Source organism: Hypanus sabinus, chromosome 6, assembly GCF_030144855.1.
Source record: "Hypanus sabinus isolate sHypSab1 chromosome 6, sHypSab1.hap1, whole genome shotgun sequence".
Classification (NCBI taxonomy): domain Eukaryota; kingdom Metazoa; phylum Chordata; class Chondrichthyes; order Myliobatiformes; family Dasyatidae; genus Hypanus; species Hypanus sabinus.
This window is the reverse complement of record NC_082711.1, coordinates 72278459-72299558: the sequence shown is the minus strand read 5'-3', so window position 1 is coordinate 72299558 and position 21100 is coordinate 72278459. Positions and strand designations below refer to the sequence as shown.

The window sequence follows — 21100 nt, the reverse complement described above, 5'->3', positions numbered from 1 at the left end:
GGAAGTAAAATATGAGATTAATCCAGTGAGATTCATAAAAACAGACCATTAAAGCTTCAATAGATCTGTAAAAAGGAAAAGATTAGCAAAAGTTAATTGGGTTCTTTACAGACTGAAACAGAAGTAATTATCTTGGGGAATATCAAAATGACAAAAAGTTAAACATGTATTTTGTGTATGAGTTCAGGGGAAGCACAGAAAACATGATGGATAGGCTAAGAACTTGAGTGAATGAAGAGCTATAAGTCTGAGCTCTTGAGTGAATGAGGAGCCTAAAGAATTAGCTTAATTTAAGAAATAAAACCTATTGGGTAAATTAGTGGGTCTTGATAAATACTCAGGATTTGATTCCAGTAAGCTTCCCCAGAAGCAAGACGGCAGCAAGTGAAACCCTATAATAAAAACAGAAAATGCTAGAAAATCTCTAAGCCAGGGAGTATCTGCTGAAAGAGAAACGGTTAACATGTCATCCTATTTTCTAATAAATGGCAACATTCATTTAGTATTAGATCAACAGGGTAGTAAAGCAGGAATATGGCATGCTTCTTTTATTAGTTTTTTTTTTATTCCTGTTCACGCTTTGTGGCACATTGGACGTAACCTTGCTGTTTCTTTAGCATTTTGTCTTTTTTTCTTATGAGGCCACTTTGAGAGCTCAATGCTCAGCATGAAGGGAAAGTGTTGAAAGGAGCTGGCTGGATTGAAATTGGGACCACTCGTCTCAAAGTCTGGTGCTGATGTTACTACACCGCCGGCCAGCTTTTTAAAAATTTGTCAAGTTATTAATCTCCAGTGTCAGGAGATTATATTGCAGTTTTATAAAGCTCTGGTTAGGCCCCATCTGGAGTATTTCATTCAATTCTGTTCACCCCTTTATAGGAAGGGTGTTCGGGCTTTGGAGAGGGGGCAGGAGAGTTTTATCAGAATATAGCCTGGGTTAGAGGGCATGTACTATGAGGACAGCCTGGACAAACTGGGGTTGATTTTTCTGGAGTGGCAGAGGCTGATGGGAGACCCAATATAAGATTATGAGTGCCACTATCTTTTTCCAGTTTCCAAAAGTCTAATAATAGAGGGCACGCATTTAAGGTTGGAGGGGGTAAATTCAATGAAGACATCTGGGGCAAGTTATTTTTCGGGTGCATGGAATGCGCTGCCAGGTTTGGTAGTCGAGATAAATACACTAGAAGTGTTTAAGACACTTTTAGGCACAATTATATGCAGAGTAGAGACGGACGTAGACTTGTGTAGGCAGGAGGAACTAGTTTAGTTAATCTTTTAATTATTAGTTTAATCCACACAACATTGTGGGCTAAAGGGCCTTTCCCTCGGCTGTACCATTCTATGTTCCAAGGAAAGCATAACAACAATAAGGACCCTACAAAAAACAAAGAATGCAAGAAGAGTTAATTAGAAAAAAAAAGCCTGTTTGAAACCTGTGAACTATATAAAACTGTGAATGGAATGGCAAAAGTTATCAATAAAAGAGAATTTAGTAAAAAGCTCAAAAGCATTCTAATAAGTATGAGATGAAGTGAAGGGAAGAAAAATAGGTGGAAAGAAATTTGTGATAATAAAAGTGTATGCTCATAAAGGGTTGGAAATGGTAAAATAAATGGCTATGTGAAGAGATAAATGACCCTCCTGTATTAGATCTGTTATTCTGTTGCTAAATAAAGAAAATTCCAATCTCAGAACCAACAAAGCCCTTGATATTATTACTGCTTCCTCTCTATTGCAAATTCTGAAGGATGACTTCAATTCATACCACCTGCCAGATTTGGTTTTCGATTCACTATCTGGCACCGACAGTCCAAACAAGCCTGTTCACGAGTTGCCCTGTAATTCCCAGTGATGAGGAATTACCACTGACTGCTAATATTAGGAGTTAACAAAATTTTCCTGTGCTGTGACTTGCAAAGATGGCAGTCATTTTGCAGCGATAGTGATGTTTGCTTGAATGTAATAAATTTTTAAACTTCTAGGCCTAATAAAAACTTAGTTCAATAATGAAAATGACATCTGGAAAGAATATAAAGTAGAAGAAAAATGATTTTAAGCACTATTCCTGCAGAGATGTGATCTCTCCTAAGGAACTTTCTAGACAATGCTACATCCTGTATGAAACTTGAAAAAGTGGTCTTGAACCCACAACATTTAAAGTTATTTAAAAGATTAATAAATCAGGTCAGCAGATTAATCTTTAGCAATAATCGGTACCATCACATTTCGATATTGGATAAGTAGTCTGGAAATACAAATTTACTTCTCTCTTCAAAGTAAACTTGAATTCAACTTTTTTAAAAAAAAACTTCATTGAATAGAATAAAATGTTGGTGTCATGTAATGATCATCATGCCCAACAGTGGTATGAATTAGAAAATACATCCATCTTTGAGCTTCCAGATATGGCTAAATTACTAGCCGAGTAATCCAGAGACTAGGACTAATAAAATTTCAGATTTAAGAATGTTTAATGTCAATTCCAGTACACAAGCGTATAGGAGAACAAGATAGTTGTTATTTCTCATCTGATGCAGCACAAAAAAAAATACAACAAAATAAAGAATACAATAACTAAAATAAACACAACAAATATAAATACATAAGAACGCTCATATAAATAAATAGCTTGTATGCACATAAAGCGATCACTAGGTACAGGAATATATGTACATTAGGTGAGTGACAGGAAAAGATAAATTAGTGGCCATGGGTGGGTCAGTAGGCTGAGGTATTGATCAGCCTTGCTGCTTGGGGAAAGCAACTGTTCTTGAGTCTGATGGTCCTGGTGTGGATGATGCGTAGCCTCCCCCCAGATGGGAGTGGATCAAATAGTCCACGAACAGGGTTGGTCGGATCCTTCATGATATTGCTGGACTTTCTCCGGCACCTTTCTATGTATGCGTCCTTGACAGCAGGTAGGTGAGCACCAGTGAGCCATTGGCCAGTCTTGACTACCTGGTGTAGGGCCTTCCTGTCCACCACAGTGCAGTTTCCAATTACAAGCAGTGATGCAGCTTGTTAGGATGCTCTCTATTGTGCATCTGTGGAAGGTTGAGAGTACAGATTTGCAAAGTCCAGCTCTTTTCAGTCTTCTTAGAAAGTAGGGGCATTGGTGAGCTTTCTTAATTGTGTAGGATGTGTTCTGGGACCATGAGAGGTTGTGCAAGATGTTCACTCTCAGAAGTTTGAAACTGCTCACAATTTCCATTGTCGTGCCACCCATATAAAGAAGGGTGTGAGTATTGTAAGTTCTCCTGAAGTCAATAACCATCTCCTTTATCTTGGTGGCACTGAGGAAGAGGTTATTTGCCTTGGCACCAGGCCTGAGGCACTTCCACCTCCTCACAGTAGGCCATCTCATTGTTGTTGGTGATGAGCCCCAACACTGTTGTGTCATTGGTGAACTTGACAATGTGAGTTTACATGGGTGTTTGGCTGTGCCAAAGAGTAGGGTACAATGTCCGTAAAGTCATAAGAGCAGGAGTATTAGGCCATTCAGCATTGTGTTTGCTCCACTTTTCCATCATGGCCTCTGCCACTCCATCATGATTCCAACAAGGCAGTTGTGGAAATTAAATTTAATTACTAATTTATGAATAAAACACAATGAGTCTTAATGAGGATTGCCTTCAAACTACCAGGCTATCATTAAAAAAAAACATTTGGTCCACCAGCATCAAAACAAGGGAGGACTGATACATAACAGCAGACTCACTCCATGTGGTTGATTCTTAAATGTCTTTTCATTTCACTAAGCAAGTTATTGAATTAAACAGGGCAAGAACAAAACCAGGCAGGCCGCTCGGCTTCTTCCTAAGCATCATGTTCAGACACAGCAAAATTACCCCCAGATTGGTCAGTCTTGCAGCATCCTTCTAGGGATGGTGGTTGCATTGGGAGAAATATCCCACAGATTTGCCAAGCAACAGCCTGGCATAATTATAGCCACAGAAACATACTTTATAGACAATGTGCTGAACATCTCCATTCCAGTCCTAGGTTATGTGATTGCCTGCCAGCAGGAAAGATCAAGACTTCAAGGTGGTGCCAGTGAACAATGTGGCCAAAGCCAACATCCTATAGACTCACAGAACTACTTCTTTCACAACTTCTTCTTTCAAATATGATTCTACTACTAAGCTGCATGGATTTGGAACCTGTGATCTCCATTTCGGTGATGTGTTTTTGGGCTCATTGAGTGATTTGGTGCTTTGCTGCCTCAGAGGGAGCTCAGCAAGGTTGGGAATGGAGTATACGGCCTAGAGTTCTGGAGGCCTGCATGTGGGACGAAAGTCCATGATCATTGCTTCTCTCTGACTGAGGCGTTGAGGAAGGTTGAAGTCAACGAAGAGGAGGGCGGAGTGTGAGCGGGTATTTGGCAGCATCTGCCAGTTAGACCGGTCTTCTCCGTCTCGTTAGCTGGTGTTGGATGGAAGAGCAGAATTCTTGGGTTCCATGTTGCAAGGATTGATCAGTGAGGATGACGGCTGTGGACTCGTTTTGGTGGACTTGGAGGTTCATGTTGCATGTGTTTCAGGATTCCGGTTCCTCTCTTTTTGTTGTTTTTGAGCTGTTTGATCAGGGTGATCACTGCGGGCTGGAATGCTTTAGTGAAGGCTGGCTTTGTGGTCTGCTGTCGGCTAGGGGTGCAGCGCTGAACTGAACTAACCAAAATGCTCCTGGACTCCTGGTTTGATGTTTGATATTCTATGTGTTGTTCTGCCATTTCCACAATTTGTTCACTTGTTGGGTGTTCAATGTTTTCAGTGAACGGATTCCATGGTGTTTCTTTGTTTCATGGTGGCCTACAGGAGGATGAATCTCAGGGTTGTATTCTGTATATATACATTGATAATGAATGCACTTTGAATGTTTGAATCTTGAACTTTGAATCTTTGATCCAAAGGGACTAGCAATGTCATATGCAATTATTAGATATTGGCGTATTAGGCATCAACTCCAGACCCACTGCAAATCACACCTGTTGTGCGAGTAGGTGGCGGGGTGTATAAGGGTAGGGGTGGTTGATGGCAGTATGAGGAGATAATAGTGGAATTGGTGTAGATCAGTATAATTGGGTATTTGATGGTCAGTGCAGATACAATAATGGAAGGGCCTTTTTCAATGCAATATGACAGTAGTTGTCATCTACTGCCTTCCTTGGAGGGAAAGTGATTGCTTCTCCATCTAGAATAACACTTGGAAGGAGCAATGAAAGTCACAATAGCAAAAAATATACCCTGTAGAGGAATCCATCAAAAGAATTGAACTATCAAGGAATGTGCATGAAATCCTTTATGCACAAATCCTAGCTGCCAGACAGATCTGTGGCAAGTGAGGATACACCTGTTACTTTGTGACATCCCCGACATACCTGTGGCTGGTGCACCTTTCCACAAAAGCACTGAGAGAACTGACAATGAATGACACAGTACCAGTAGAAACAAAATCTTGAGTTCACACTGAGGACACAGTCCATGTTATGTGACACTACAACCATGTTAAATATGCTCCAATTCAGATTCAGGATTACGTACATTCAGAATCATTTTGCACATGCACTGCATATTGAAATATACAGTGAAATGTGTCGCTTGCGTTAACAATCAACACAACTGAAGGATGTACTGAGGGCAGCCCGACAAGTATCTCCACATATTCCAGCACCAACGTAGCATCCCCATGAAGAATGCGTACAAGGTCTGAGTTCAGCAAACCCCAGGCCTGACTTAGACCCTGATCTTGCAGCCCACATCCAATGCAACATGAGGTGCTGGGGACCACCACCAGCAGCAGAAATATACACCGCCACAGTCTGCAATCTCATGGTCAGGCATACAGTATCCCACACCCGATCATTAATAGCAAGGCCAAAGATCAACCCTGATTCAATGAGGAATAAAGAAGGGCATGCCAAAAGCAGCACCAGGTATGCTTAAAGATGCTGAGGTGCCAGCCAAGGCAAGTTGTAACACAGAACTACGTTCAAGCAACAAGAGCATGCAGTTGATAGCGCGCAGTGATTTGGTGAATAGTGGTGAATAATTAAACAGCTGGCTGGACGAGTAGAAAATGGGAGGACCGAGTATCTGATTGCTGAGGCATTCAAAACCATGTTGAACTGGAAGTGTGAAATGGGAGATCCAACTTGACTTTTGCCTGAGATTTCCACCCTCACTGCGATCGGTGTCCAGTCAATCTGAATTTCTCTTAATGATATTCAGAAATAGCTAAGAACATTTGATTGAAGCCAAGGCTATTGGACCAGATAACACCCCAGGGTTATGACTGTTCTCTAGAGTGAGCTACACCTCTATCCTAGTTACATGACAATACAGAGAAAAAAAAGGCTCAGTAAGTCCTGTTCACAAAAAGCAGTCAAATCCAAAATAGCACATTATTACCCAATCAATCTCCTCTCAACTGTGAGCTAACTGATTGAATGGAAGTTATTATGAGAAGTGCTATCGAATGATACTTTCTCAATAATAACCTTATCACTGATTAATTTGGATTTTGCCAGGATCACTTAGCCTCAAACTTTATCATAGCTCCCCGACTCAAATATGGAACCAAGAACTGAATCCAGAGGTGAGGTGAGAATGTTTGCTCCCAACATCGAGGCTGCAGTTGACCTCACAGTAATGAAAATCACTGTGGTTGTCAAACACCTGTGCCTCAGGACAGTGTCACAGGTCGAGCTCTCTTCAGCTTATCCTTAATTCACCATCATTCACCCTTACAACCCAAGGTCAAAAATTGTTGATGATTGCATGAACAATTCACAAGCAAATGAGCAGCTCATGTCTGAATTTAACAAAACCAGGCAACATTTAAACTTGGGCAGGTAAATGGCTAATGATATTTGGGCCAGAAATGAGATAGGCTATGTATATCTGCAACAAAATCAAATCCAACACTTGCCTTTCAATGGTATTATTAAGCAACCAACCACCAATATCCAGATGGCCAGAAGTGCATATTGATTAGAATTAGGACCAGACTCAAAAAAGACATATCTTAAAGCCACATGGTTACAAGAGCTGCTACGTTATGGCAAATGACTGAGCTCTTAACACCTCAAAACCTCTCAGACATCCAGGACATAGGAACTAACTCACCTCAGTGGCACCTCATCAGTCTCCTCAAAACCTCATTCCCTCCACCAGTGTCACACAATGGTTGTAGTGTGAGCCATCAACAGACTGCAATTTAATTCCTCATTTAGGCTACTCAGATAATAACTCCTAAACCTGTATTTCCTGCTTTGGACAAGAACAAGCTGGAAAGAACAAGGAAGCACTATCGTACATGGGTTCCCTGGAAGGCACATGTCCTTTTTGCTTGGAAATACAATAAATCCTGGAATTCCAAATGTGACATCATCATGGGAGAACCTTCACCAGAGAACTGCAGTGGTTCAAGGAAATGGTTACTACCACTTAGTCGTGTGTAAATGGGATTGAACGGTAAATGATGGCTTTGCCAGCAGCACACAAAAAGAATGATTAACGAAAAACAAAGGCTGCAATTGTTCACTCTTCTACTACTTCCAAGTTTCCCTTCAAGTCACATACATCCTAAATTAGATATTTAATCTCTTGCCTTTATTACCATTGGGGGTGGAAGCCAGGCATATTTTGTCTGTAAGAGGTGTTGGAATATCTCAACCATAAGACTGCAGGAGAACCCAAAAGGCAGCTTGCCTCGATTGTCTGAAGGGCAGCCTGAAATGCACAATAAATTCTGGCTCTGCCTGTGGAGTCAGTACCTTATAAATGAATACAATTAACATACATCAAATGCTGAGTTAATGAAAGATGAACTGAATCATTTTTCTATCAGTCTGAAATATATCTGTGTAGCTTAAAGCCTCCTATTCCATGGAGTAAAGAAAATAAACTTGACAAGATACATTTTACATAGGGAACTATTGCAGGCCAAGATTGAGGAATAAGTGACTCAAGGATTAATACAATATAAAAGTAAGAAAGTAATCGTTGATTAAATGATCATGCATGGAATAATATTAATAAAAAAAAATCAGCAAATAGGAATATGAGGGGTGATTGATATGTTTGTGGCCTAAGGTAGAAGGAGTCAATTTTGGAAAACCTAGTACATTTATTTTTCAATATAGTCCCTTCCTATACACTTAGTCCAGCTATCATGGAGCATACGGTTCTTGGACCTCCAGAAAGTGTCTACAGCAGGGTTGATTGATAAGTTTGTGGCCTAAGGTAGAAGATGAGTTATACAGCTCTCATTACAAGCACATGTAGGTCAAATCTTTGAGTGATTATGCAGAAAGTTTTAAGTTAATAACGTATCTCCTTCTACCTTAGGTCACAAACTTATCAAGCACCCCTGACGAGTTAATAACTTCAAACTTTCTGCATAATCACTCAAAGAGTTGAACTCCATGTGCATATAATGAAAACTGTATAACTCATTAATCACCCCTGCTGTGGACACTTTCTGGAGGTCCAAGATCCGTATGCTCCACGACTGCTGCACTAAATGTGTAAATGTCGGAGGGGACCATGTTGAAAAACAAATGTGCTAGGTTTTCTAAAATTGACTCCATCAACCTTAGGCCACAAACTTATCAATCACCCCTTGTAAAATCCAAAATTGAAAGGATGGATTTTACACCCTAAATTTCTCCAACTGGAAAGGTCCTGATATTTTTCTCATTTAAACTTCCTTCTAATTAATAACATTTCTTAATAAGCTGTTTTCCAAAATCTTTTCAATAGCTGTGTCTGCATGGATACACTCACTATGCTTGAATAAAATAACAATCTGGCAGCTTCTAACATGAAACGCTTAAGAACATAACATTACTGCATTTTACACTACATCTTAGTACAGACGTATTTGTCCTATTCAAACTGAATAAGGGTGACAGATTTCAAGGCAGTATCATTCATCATCTGAATGGCAACTGTGCTTTCTGGATGTTCTGTCCCCTGCACAAAAGTAAATAAATCATGTTTCATTTATGGAAGTGGCCTAAAGTTTATGTGTACATACACTTGTGGAACTATGAAGCTTCCTGTTCCAGTCACAGCATTTTAAAGTTCTCAGCCTTAAATTTAATTTTTTTCTATTACCTCAAGCCTCCCCAAGTTATGTCTTCAAATCTGGTCTAATTACATTTAATTGAGTCCAATAAACAGGCTGCATCATTTGCATGCTCATCATCTTACTCCCTTAAGAGGCAAACTACTTGGACAAATGAATGACAAGAGTGCAGAGTTAACTCTCCAAGAATATTCTCAATGCCTCCTCATCTTCATCATTTACTGGAAATCCTGACAAATTAAAATGGAAAAGGAGCATCTCGGATGGCCAGGAGAACCTTAACCTTCAATAGAGCAAGTTAAAGCCAAGCCAAAACAGTGAAAAGTGCACAGCATCATTCAAATGGTCTGACCATTCACACAGCCTTCAATAATCACCTGTAGATCTCACTGAGGTTTCATCAATTACCTCACTCTAGCAAGAGCTAGACTGGAAGTCTAAGGGTCTGCCAAAGAGATATAACTGGTTTAATTAAGTTTCTAATCAAAGGATATTAATGGAAGGGAATTTGGTGACAATAATTGTTAAAGGGAAGTAATTTGACTTTACATTGCTGAGGTGCTCATTGTGTGGTACTTGGGTAGTACATACTGTATGTTACAAAAAGTAAGATTCAAAGTAAATTTATTATCAACGTACACACAGTATATGTCACTATGTATAACGCTGAGATTTATTATCTTGTGGGCATCCTCAAAAAGTCTATAATAGAATAATAACCATAACGGAATCAACAAAAGACCGCACCAGCTGGGTGTTCAACCAATGTGCAAAAGGCAACAAACTGTGACAAATACAAAAAGAAAGAAACAATAAAGCAATAAATATCAAGAAAATGAGATGAGGAGTTCTTGAAATTGAATCCATCACTAATGGGAGCATTTCAGTGATGGGGCAAGTAACATACAGTGAAATTATTCCCTTTGGTTTAAGAGCTTGGGGGGTAATAACAGTTCCTGAACCTGTAGTGAGAGTACTGAGGCTCCTGTACTTTCTTCCTAATGGCAACAGCCATTGGCAGGGGTCCCCAATGATGGATGTTGTTTTCCAGCGACAACATTCCATGTAGACGTGCTCAATGGTGGGGAGGGCTTTACCCATGACATACTGGACCCAGTACAGGTCCTCTGAAATGATAACACCGAGGAATTTAAAACTGCTGATCCACTCCAGTTTCGATCTTCTGATAAAGATGATCTTATGGGCCCCTGGCTTTCTTCCCCTGAAGTCAATAATCATCTCCTTCATCTTGCTGATATTGAGAAAGAGGTCGTTGTTGAGGCAGCACTCAGCCAGATTTTCCATCTCCCTCCTATACACTGATTCATCACCATCTTTGATTCAGCCTATGACAGTGGTGTTGTCAGCAAACTTAAATATAGCATTGGAGCTCTGCTTAGCCACACAGTCATAAGTTTAAAGTGAGTAGAGCAGGGGCTGATCACACACCTGAACTAATGGAGATTGTGGAGGAGATGCTATTACCAATCCAACTAAATGGGATCTGCAAATGAGCAAATAGAGGATCCAATTTACCAGGAGGTATTGATGCCAAGGTCTTGAAGCTTATTGATTAGTTTTGAGAGGATGATAGGATGACAGAAAAGGTGTAAATAAGATTGAAAGAGTACAGAGCAAATTTACAAGAATGTTGTCAGGACGGAGTTCCTGAGTTATCAGGAAAGAACGAATAGGTTAGAACTTTATTCCCTAGAATATAGAATATTTAGGGGAGATTTGAAAGAGGTATGCAAAATTATAAGGGTATAGAATCAGAGTCAGAAGAGATAGAATAAATGCGAGTAGGCTTTTTTTTCACTGAGGTTGGGGGAGACTACAACTATAAGTTATGGGTTAAGGGTGAAAGCCAAAATATTTAGGGGGAACCTGAGGGGTAACTTCTTCACTCAGCATGTTGTGAGAGTGTGGAATGAGCTGCCAACGCAAGTGATGGATGGGATTTTGATTTCAATGTTTAAGAGAAGTTTGGAAAGGTAGATGGACGGGAAGGGTATGGAGGGCTACAGTTGGGCTGCAGGTTGATGGGATTAGTCAGCTTAAATAGTTTGGCAGGACTAGATAGGCCAAAGGGCCTGCTTCTGTTCTGCAGTTTTCTATGACCACAATGGTTTTGAATGTCAAGCTGTAGTTAATAAAGAGCATCCTGATATACGAATCTTTACTGTCTAGATATTCTAGGTTTGAGTGAACAGCCAATGAGATGGCATCTGCTGTGAAACTTTTGTGGCAATGGGCAAATTGGAGTGGATCCAAGTCACTTCTCAGGCAGGAATTGATATATTCCATCACCATCTTCTCTAAGCACTTCATCACCATGAATGTACGTACGACTGGACAATAATCATTGATGCAGGTTTGCTGCTCCACTGTGAACTTTCTTTGAGGGATGCCTATCTCTTCAATTGGAGCTCACTGTGGCCTCTCTGCTTTATCTGCTGCTCTCTGACTCTTTGACCATGTAATCTCCCAGCCTGTCAGATTCCTTTATCTCCACCCTTTTACTTTTCCCACCCACCTAGCTTCTAGCTTTCTTTTTTCCCGCTCCTCCCCATCTTTGTACTCTGGTGTCTTCCAGTCCTGAGGAAGGGTCTCAGCCCAAAATGCTGACTATTCATTTCCATGGATGCTGCATGACCTGCTGAGTTCCTCCAGCATCTTGTGTGTGCTGCTTTGGATTTCCAGCATCTGCAGAATTTCTTGTGTTTAGCAAATTAGAACTGGTTGGCTGAAGAAGATAGAGCTGGAATAAGAGAAGTGTATGACTCATGATAGCTCACAAGGTGTAGTTACTTACTGATGACTTCAGTTACACATCAGTAAGTATGATACATAACGTGGTTGTATAGTAAGTGGCACAGACATAAATACAAAGAAACCCTAATAAATTAAATGTGTTTGCAAAACTGTGGCAGATTTCAATCTATGCAAGAGTGAGTTAAACACTATGGACCAAGAAATATTATCCAAGTCACACTTAAAGAATGAAAAACAAGGAACAGTAAGGATCAAAAGACACAAATCTCTAAAGTATAATGGCCATGTTAAAAAAAGGCAAAAGGAGTTTTCATTGTTCAATAAGATCATGCTGCAACAGCACCTGACTGTCTTTTCTTCATATCCTTATTGAGTTCAGAATATGAAAGCCACCATTTAAAAGAAAATAAGTCTTAAATTTTAGTGGACACCCTCCCACTGACACTGTCATATCAGCAAATCAAGAGCAGAAAATCTAGAGGATTTAAATAGTAACTTGTTTGCTTTTGTTGGCTCCCTTTTCATCATTAAGATGGCTTATAACTTATATAAAATATAACAGCTTTTGATTTTTTGATATTTTGTGATGAAATGCTTTGGTCATGACTAGACTGAACTTCTGCCTCAGCAAGGACCTGGACTCATTGCAATTAGCCTATCACCACAATAGGTCAACGGCAGATGCAATCTCAATGGCTCTCCACATGGCTTTAGACCATCTAGACAACACAAACACCTATGTCAGGATGCTGTTCCTCAATTATAGCTCAGCATTTAATACCATCATTCCCACAATCCTGATTGAGAAGTTGCAGAACCTGGGTCTCTGTACCTCCCTCTACAATTGGATCCTCGACTTCCTGACTGGAAGACCACAATCTGTGCGGATTGGTGATAACATATCCTCCTCGCTGACGATCAACACTGGTGCACCTCAATGGTGTGTGCTTAGTCCACTGATCTACTGTCAATATACACATTACTGTGTGGCTAGGCATAGCTCAAATACCATCTATAAATTTGCTGATAATACAACCATTGTTGGTAGAATCTCAGGTGGTGACAAGACGGTGTACAGGAGTGAGATATGCCAACTAGCGGAGTGGTGCCGTAGCAAAAACCTGGCACTCAATGTCAGTAAGATGAAAGAGTTGATTGTCGACTTCAGGAAGAGTAAGACGAAGGAACACGTACCAATCCTCATGGAGGGATCAGAAGTGAAGAGAGTAAACAGTTTCAAGTTTCTGGGTGTCAAGATCTCTGAGGATCTAACTTGGTCCCAACATATTGATGCATTTATAAAGAAGGCAAGACAGTAGCTATACTTTAGTAGGCGTTTGAAGAGATTTGGCATGTCAACAAATACACTCAAAAACTTCTATAGATGTACTGTGGAGATCATTCTGACAGGCTGCATCACTGTCTGGTATGGTGGGGGGGGGGTGCTACTGCACAGAACTGAAAGAAACTGCAGAGGATTGTAAATATAGTCATCTCCATCTTGGGTACTAGCATACAAAGTACCCAGAACATCTTCAAGGAGTGGTGTCCCAGAAAGGCAGCGTCCATTATTAAGGACCTCCAGCACCCAGGGCATGTTCTTTTCTCACTGTTACCATCAGGTAGGAGGTACAGAAGCCTGAAGGCACACACTCAGCAATTCAGGAACAGATTCTTTCCCTCTGCTATCCGATTCCTAGATGGACATTGAACCCTTGGACACTACCTCACTTTCTTTAAAATACATAGTATTTCAGCTTTTTGCATGATTTTAATCTATTCAATATATGTATAAGGAATTGGTTGTTGACTTCAGAAGGAGTAGCGGACCGTACGACCCTATCTACATTGGCGGTGCACAGGTGGAACAGGTCAAAAGCTTTAAGTTCCTTAGGGTCAATATCACAAATGACCTGACTTGGTCTAACCAAGCTGAGTCCACTGCCAAGAAGGCCCACCAGCGCCTTTACTTCCTGAGAAAGCTGAAGGAATTTGGCCTGTCCCCTAAAGCCCTCACTAATTGTTATGGATGCACCGTAGAAAGCATTCTTCTAGGGTGCATCACAACTGGTACGGAAGTTGTCCTGTTCAAGAACGGAAGAAGCTGCTGAAGATCGTGAACATAGCCCAGCACATCACACAAACCAATCTTCCGTCCTTGGACTCACTTTACACCGCACGCTGTCGGAGCAGTGCTGCCAGGATAATCAAGGACACGAGCCACCCTGCCAACACACTTTTTGTCCCTCTTCCCTCCAGGAGAAGGTTCAGGAGCTTGAAAACTCATACGGCCAGATTTGGGAACAGCTTCCTTCCAACTGTGATAAGACTGCTGAACGGATCCTGACCCGGATCTGGGCCGTACCTTCCAAATATCCGGACCTGTCTCTCTGTTTTTTTTGCACTACCTTACTTTCCCTTATCTATTTTCTAATTATGATTTATAATTTAAATTTTTATTATATTTACTATCAATTTGTACTCCAGGCAACGCGAAGCGAAGAATCAAATATCACTGTGATGATTGTACGCTCTAGTATCAATTGTTTGGCGACAATAAAGTAATAATAATAATAATAATAATACATGTATACTGTATAAAGTATACTGAATAAGATTTATTTATTTATTTATTTTTCTTCTGTATTACGTGTTGCATTGAACTGCTGCTGCTAAGTTAGCAAATTTCATGTCACATGCTGGTGATAATAAAACTGATTCTGATTCTGATATTTAATCGATAAGTCATGTGTTGATGTAGTTCTCCTTTCTTACAATAAATGAAATAATGGATAACCACTCATGATTCTGTATAACCAGAAAGAAAAAGGTCTGTAACTCTCTCCAGGGGATCACAGTCCAACAACATTCTTGAAGATGAGATTGACTTTGCTCCTGTGGATAACAGGAAAATTCTCTGTTCAAGTAATGGCCTCTTTCTCCCCAGGATATCCAGGTAGATTGAGATTCCTGAATTATAAAGTGCTAATGCACAGAAGAAATGTCTCGCATGGTTAACAATTCCTTTCATGTAATCTGGTGAAATTTGTTTCACAAAACCTGTATCATTCCTCTCAGCCTCTGATAGAAAGTAATTGAGTAAGTTTACTGAGTTCCACTTGACTTAGTCCCTGGGACAAGCTAGCATCAGTCACACGCTTGAGAGCGCACTTTCCAACCTTTGTTCACTTTATCTAGATTTCTTTCATGAAATATTTACATTAGACTAAAAACTCTCAAAAATGGTGGTAGTAATATCAGTTACAGTCGTTTTTGCAGTTGATGTATGATTGCATTATAACTTTAAAAATAATACATTTATAAAATAATTGCTTTTAACATTAAACTGCCTGGGAATTCATCACCAGTTGCATTCAATTCTGCTTCCAAATTGAGTTCTAATTCAGAAAGAAGGCATAAACCACCTTTGCTACTATATAGTACATTTACCATGACCAACCAAATTTATCTTCTAGGTCTAATGACTGCAAACAACTCTCATAAACATGAATGATGGTGCAGGTCGAAGTACGTTTCTCTGCAAATATCTGTCAGCTACTCTATATTCTATATTTTGCCGCAGCTCACACACTGGAATCAATCCAGTTATCCCCTCCATTATTCAAATGATCCTCAGTTTTCTAGAATAGCATTAAGATGCGCTATCAAAATCAGGTTTATTATCACCTACGTATGTCATGAAATAGTTTTTTTGTGTGGCAGCAGTACAGTGCAATGCATTCCAAGTTACTATAAGAAATATAATATATAAATAGTGCACTAAAAGTGCAAAATAGTGAATTAGCATTTAAGCTAATTGTACAGATTGTACAGATCTGATGGCAGAAGGGAAGAAGTGGTTCCTAAAGAGTTATTCATCTTATGGCTCCCCCTGTAGTTCCTTCCTGATGGTATTAATCAAAAGAGAATATGTCCTGGATTGGAAGGGTCCTCAATGATAGATGCTGCTTTCCTGAGACACAAACTTTTAAAGATGTCCTTAATGGTGGGAAGGTTTTTACCTGTGATGAAGCTGGTTAAGTCTACAATCCCCTACAGCTGTTTTCAATCCTGTGCATTGGAGCATCCCTACCAGTTGGTGATGCAATCTGTCAGAATATTCATCCATCCAATCCATCTGTAGGAAGTTGCTAGAGACTTTGGTGTCATGTCAAATCCCCTCAAACTCTTAATAAAGTATTTCCACTTACATGTCTTCTTCATGATTGCATCCACATTTCAAACTGCAGAAAAGAATTGTTGCCTTCTCCAGTTTATCTTGTACTGTTTGGCCACATAGATCAATATCCCATTGGCTTTGTTAACAATACGTTGTGTAAGAACCATAGAGTCTGTGTAAACTATTTTTTATCTTTTTCTTTATTTTTAGTCATCTGAATAATATTCATCTGATGTCAGTATTATGTATTTCAATCTTACATGTATTACATAACACTTGTTTTCAATAATTCATTGTTGTTCCAATCAAACATTGTAAGCTCCATGCCAAACCATTTAATGCATAATCAATGCTGACTGTACCATTCAGGGGGTGTTGCATTGTGGGACATGTCATTAATTTTGGATGAGACGTTGAATTACAGTCCCATTTGTGCTTTTGGATACAAAAGATCATATTGAGAGATTGAGAGACTTTTGGGTATAAACTTTTGAGTTCTGCTATATTTTAAATAAATCAATAGAACAACACAAAGGCAATAATTTTATCTCCATCTGGAAATGTATTACTTAAAAACAACAATTGATTGCAATAATTTTCAGATTCACCCGACCTCTTTCTTTTGAGGACATTAATATTTAAATAGACTATAAATTACATCAACTGGGAAGAAATTTCGAAGAGTCTCAGAGCCCAGCAGTAAATGCTGGATTAAAATACATGGTTGATCCCTGAAGCTCCATCTGTTAATAACTATATTTCTGTCAGTGTTAATTTACCTATTCACTACATTTGGTTCCCTGGCAGCTCCTCAATGAAGATTCACAATTAAAAAGCATAATTTTCAAATTGTCTTCTAGCTAAAGTAAAGCTGCTCAAATAAATGGTGAGTATAGTCTTCACTTTATTTTTGAAATCCATTTTCATATAATGTTTGGGAGAATTTTTTCCATTAACTAGGTGTCAGACAGAAAAATGTCAAGTTTAAGAGCATCCAAAATAAGCCACTGAGAAAACACTAAGTGAGCAATTTTTGTTTAATGTTAATGCTCACAGTTTCAAATTGTGAGAAGACCTGCTGTTCTTCATTAACCATCTAAACCTGCATAAAACAGCAAGCTTCCTGACCCTTGGGCAAAGCATCCATGCATAACTCCACAGGAACCATCCAGCCTTGAAGGGTAATTGCTGCTTGGGAACAAAACTGTCATATCAATAAATATTACTGAGCCTCTAGGACAAACCTTTTTTTACCCCCAAAATGTTAGCTGCTTACCAGAGTCAGGCTGTTTTGTTCTAGAATGACATGGTACAGATTTCCATGTAGTACCTCTTCCCCCTTTCCCACCCTGCTCTGCCAGCTAACAAAGTTATCAGTATACTGAACTTCTATTACTGTCTTTGACATCCCCTGGCAGTCAGTAGCACTAGGAACATGAAAATACAGTCGATTGGGGTAAATTGGTTCAAATCAGGACCAATATGTCTTGGGCCAATTAAGCAGCTGCCTCAATCAGCAGAATTTAATGGAGATAGTTCAAAGGTATAAAAAGACTAACTATTATTTATCTGAGTAACAATTTATGTCTTTAAATGAAACACGGAGCAAATTAGAACACTACCAATACATTGCAAATATTTTGGAGGAGCTCGGCAGTTCAGGCAACATCTATGGATGGGAATAAACAGTCAACATTTTAGACTGAGATCCTTCAACAGAACTCTTCATCAGTCCTGACAAAGAGTCTCAGTTCAATACGTCAACTGTTTATACCCTCCATGGATGCTGCCTGACCTGCTGACCTCCTCCAGCACATTGTGTGTGTTGCTCCAGATTTCCAGCATCTGCAGTACCACGTGACTACCAATATGTCAAAAATACTATCAGATTGTGTATTTATTCCTAACAGTTATCAAAGGAGAATTCACCTTATGTATACTGCTGAGTTCTTTTGCTTGCCTGTAAATGAACAAAATCAGTGCAAACAACAAGTGCAGATAATGGATGGCTTTCATACAATACTTTCAACAATTAAATCCTCCAAATCTTCCTTTTCATTGTAACATTCAAGTTGATTCTTAATATCTTCAAATTCTTTCCAGTTCCTAGCTTGTTGAAGTAATGAAATAATTTCATTTCCACTCCCAGCCGTTTCTGGCATCCCCAAGCCAAAATGCATGAAACTGCAGACAGCAAAACAGTTCTGATTTGTCTTACTGCTTATTTCTCGCCAACTATCAGTGACAAAAATCACTGCTTTATGAACACCAGCATATACAACTGATGCTATTTAATAACTATTCACTTTAAGTATGGTGTAGTGTCTAACAGTCATACAAGTGCACACAACTGACACTAGTTAGAAACTATTCAGCAATAGTCTCTTGTCCCAGTTAAGCAGTATAGTGACCCAAATAAACAAAGGGAACCCCAGCTAGTTTCTCGACTAGGTTTTGCTGCTTATCCCAAATAAGCAGCTGCTCTGATTAAACAACGGCCAATTAACCGAAATCCACTATTAAGAACGGAATAAAAACAATTTTAAAAAGATGACATAATTTACACTACAATATCCAAACCTGTGTGTCTTCCATGTGAATACAGGCTGCATTTGCACTAACTTTAAAATGACTACTCACTCAAGGGTAAATTAAAGCAACTAATTAAACTAGCCATCCACACATCTTTGTGATTTTGGAGGAAATCCTTGCAGTTACCTTAAACATAGTTTGAACTGCTTCTAATGCAAATATATTCATCCATAGATAAGGAGATTAAAACTATACCCGGTACTTCAGGTGTGACTTCCCATCCCTCTGAGTCAGGGATGATATAATTCTGACCTTGGCTAAGTGTTGTAGGGCACTTGACTGGATACATTTAACATATGGCCACCTCACTTTACATTAGCTATATCTTCATACCTCATATGACCCTTTCATTTGAACAGGGTTGCCTATCATTATGGAAAATATTTTGTAAAATAAACAAAAAGCAAAACTATTTACCCTTTTGTTTAATAAATTATTTTGTCAGTAATTGTTTTAAAAGAAATGCAGTGTTGTTTATCATTTAAATAAGTTTTAACTGGTATTAAATGATCTTCATTGCCAGAAATAATAAAGGCCTTTGGCAGCCATGGTTAGGGCTTCGTTCTGGTACTGGAGACCTACTTACAGTCCATTCTGATTCACAGGTTCCCATGGCAGTGAGGCCACCAGTTCAACTGGATACTCAGGGCAATTGGAAGATCACGCAGCTGTGTGAACCAAATCACTGAAAAAGAGGAGGACCAGGCCCAGATCTCCATCACCCAGGCCAATATTCAGATCCTTATACTTTGAAGTATTATTGAGTTGCAGGATACAAATGAAGGGGTCCAAGAAGGTGATGCTGAAGCAACAATACTAAATACAACTGTTCATCCTGTAAAATTCAGGAATCTTAAAACATCAGTTGTGTGCTGTAAACTATGTTGCTTCACAATGCAGCATCAGTTGTTCACCTAAAATACTTGAATATTTTTTCACATAACATATATTAAAACATCAACAATGCATAATACAATGAGATCTTAAAGTTAATGATAATTGTTGGATTTTTAAAATGGTTTCCTTGATATGTTTCATATTTCATCTTTTGCATTTTCCCCCAAAACTCATTTAAGATTTTCATTTATCCTTGCTTTTCCCCATCACATACCTGCTGAGATCTCAATGCTGTTCATCTTTGTCTGATTGATGCTGATGTTGATGCTAACTTTTCCTTCACTGAGATTGATTTCCACTGTTCCATAACCTGCAGCAAGTTTACTGAATAAGAGCAAGCTGTTGGGGTTCCATGTCCGAAACATAAAGCTGACAGAAAACAAATCCTGGTTCATGCGTCCAGGCAGCTGCAAGTAGCTGCTGCTATTGAAAAAGACAGGGATGGCATGAGATTCTACACAAGAGAAACTCAAATTACCCTGAAAGGGAAAAAAATGGAGAGAAAACATTACTATCAAGTGTAGACACTAGTTCTCCTCAGACAATCTTGCAGAAATATGTTGCAAATCCCACCCACCCCTCCATCCCTTCAATTTATATCTATTGTTCATATTGTCCATCGAGGCAGAACAAGGTAAAACAATAATAATAAAGAAAGCAGGAGAATGGAGTTGAGAGGGATAATAAATCAGCCATGATGGAATGACAGAGCAGACTTGAAGTGCCAATTGGCCTAATTCGGCTCCGATATCTTATGGTCTTATGATACAACTCTCTTCAGAAATCTGCAAACTTCTACCATATCATTCTGCTAAAATATCAAGATAGAGCTGTACTGTCAGAGGGAACATCAGTCAGGTGAGGCTTATGTCAAATCTCCCACAGGGATATTTTAAAGATACCTCTGTGTGCCCTGATGAACACAGGTCAGACTTTGCTTGATGGATATTGGCTGCCATGTTTCTTATATTAGTGGCTACATTTCAAAAAGGGAAGCAAAAAAACTGCAGATGCATGAAACCTGAAATCAAAACAGAAAATGCTCTATGAACTAAGCAACAAGTGAGGGAGAAGTAGCATTAAAACTGAGATCAATGGTTTTTCAATTGAATTTCTGAATGGTCTTGATGGATCATCAGCCTGAGATGTTAATTCCATTCATCTCTTCACAGATAATGCCAGATCTGCAATATTTCCAGCAATATTTTTTTACTTTAAATACTCTTTATCAATTGTCAAGTTCTTTGGAGGACATGAAATTATGCCAGGGGCTGTAGAACTTCTCCTTGCTTGGATAGCTTCATTAATCAAAGGAACTAGTTATGTCCTCAAGATGCCTAGTTTAATAATACTGACCCAAACTATAAGAATTAAATTGTTGCTGATTCTGATCAGCTAGCTCAACACAAAATTGGATCTGAAGTTTAACTAATGTTTAACAAAGAGCTGAGTGAAATAGTTGTAGAAAAGTGCTGGCTGTAATATTCAAGAGGGTGAATGTAACCAATGTCAATTATTATAATGGTGGGATAGTGGCTGCAGGAACCAGTGGTACTGCAAGTG

The 21100-nt window shown here is 39.2% G+C and overlaps 1 protein-coding gene across 1 annotated transcript in view; it reads right to left on the bottom strand.

Annotated features, from left to right (window-relative positions):
• LOC132395162 (contactin-associated protein-like 2) overlaps nucleotides 1–21100 on the bottom strand; it is a 1263978-nt gene that overhangs the window by 901570 nt on the left and 341308 nt on the right. The window contains exon 8 of the mRNA XM_059971460.1: nucleotides 19752–20016. Coding sequence (XP_059827443.1) covers nucleotides 19752–20016 — 265 coding nt within the window. The remainder of the gene's footprint in view (nucleotides 1–19751; nucleotides 20017–21100) is intronic.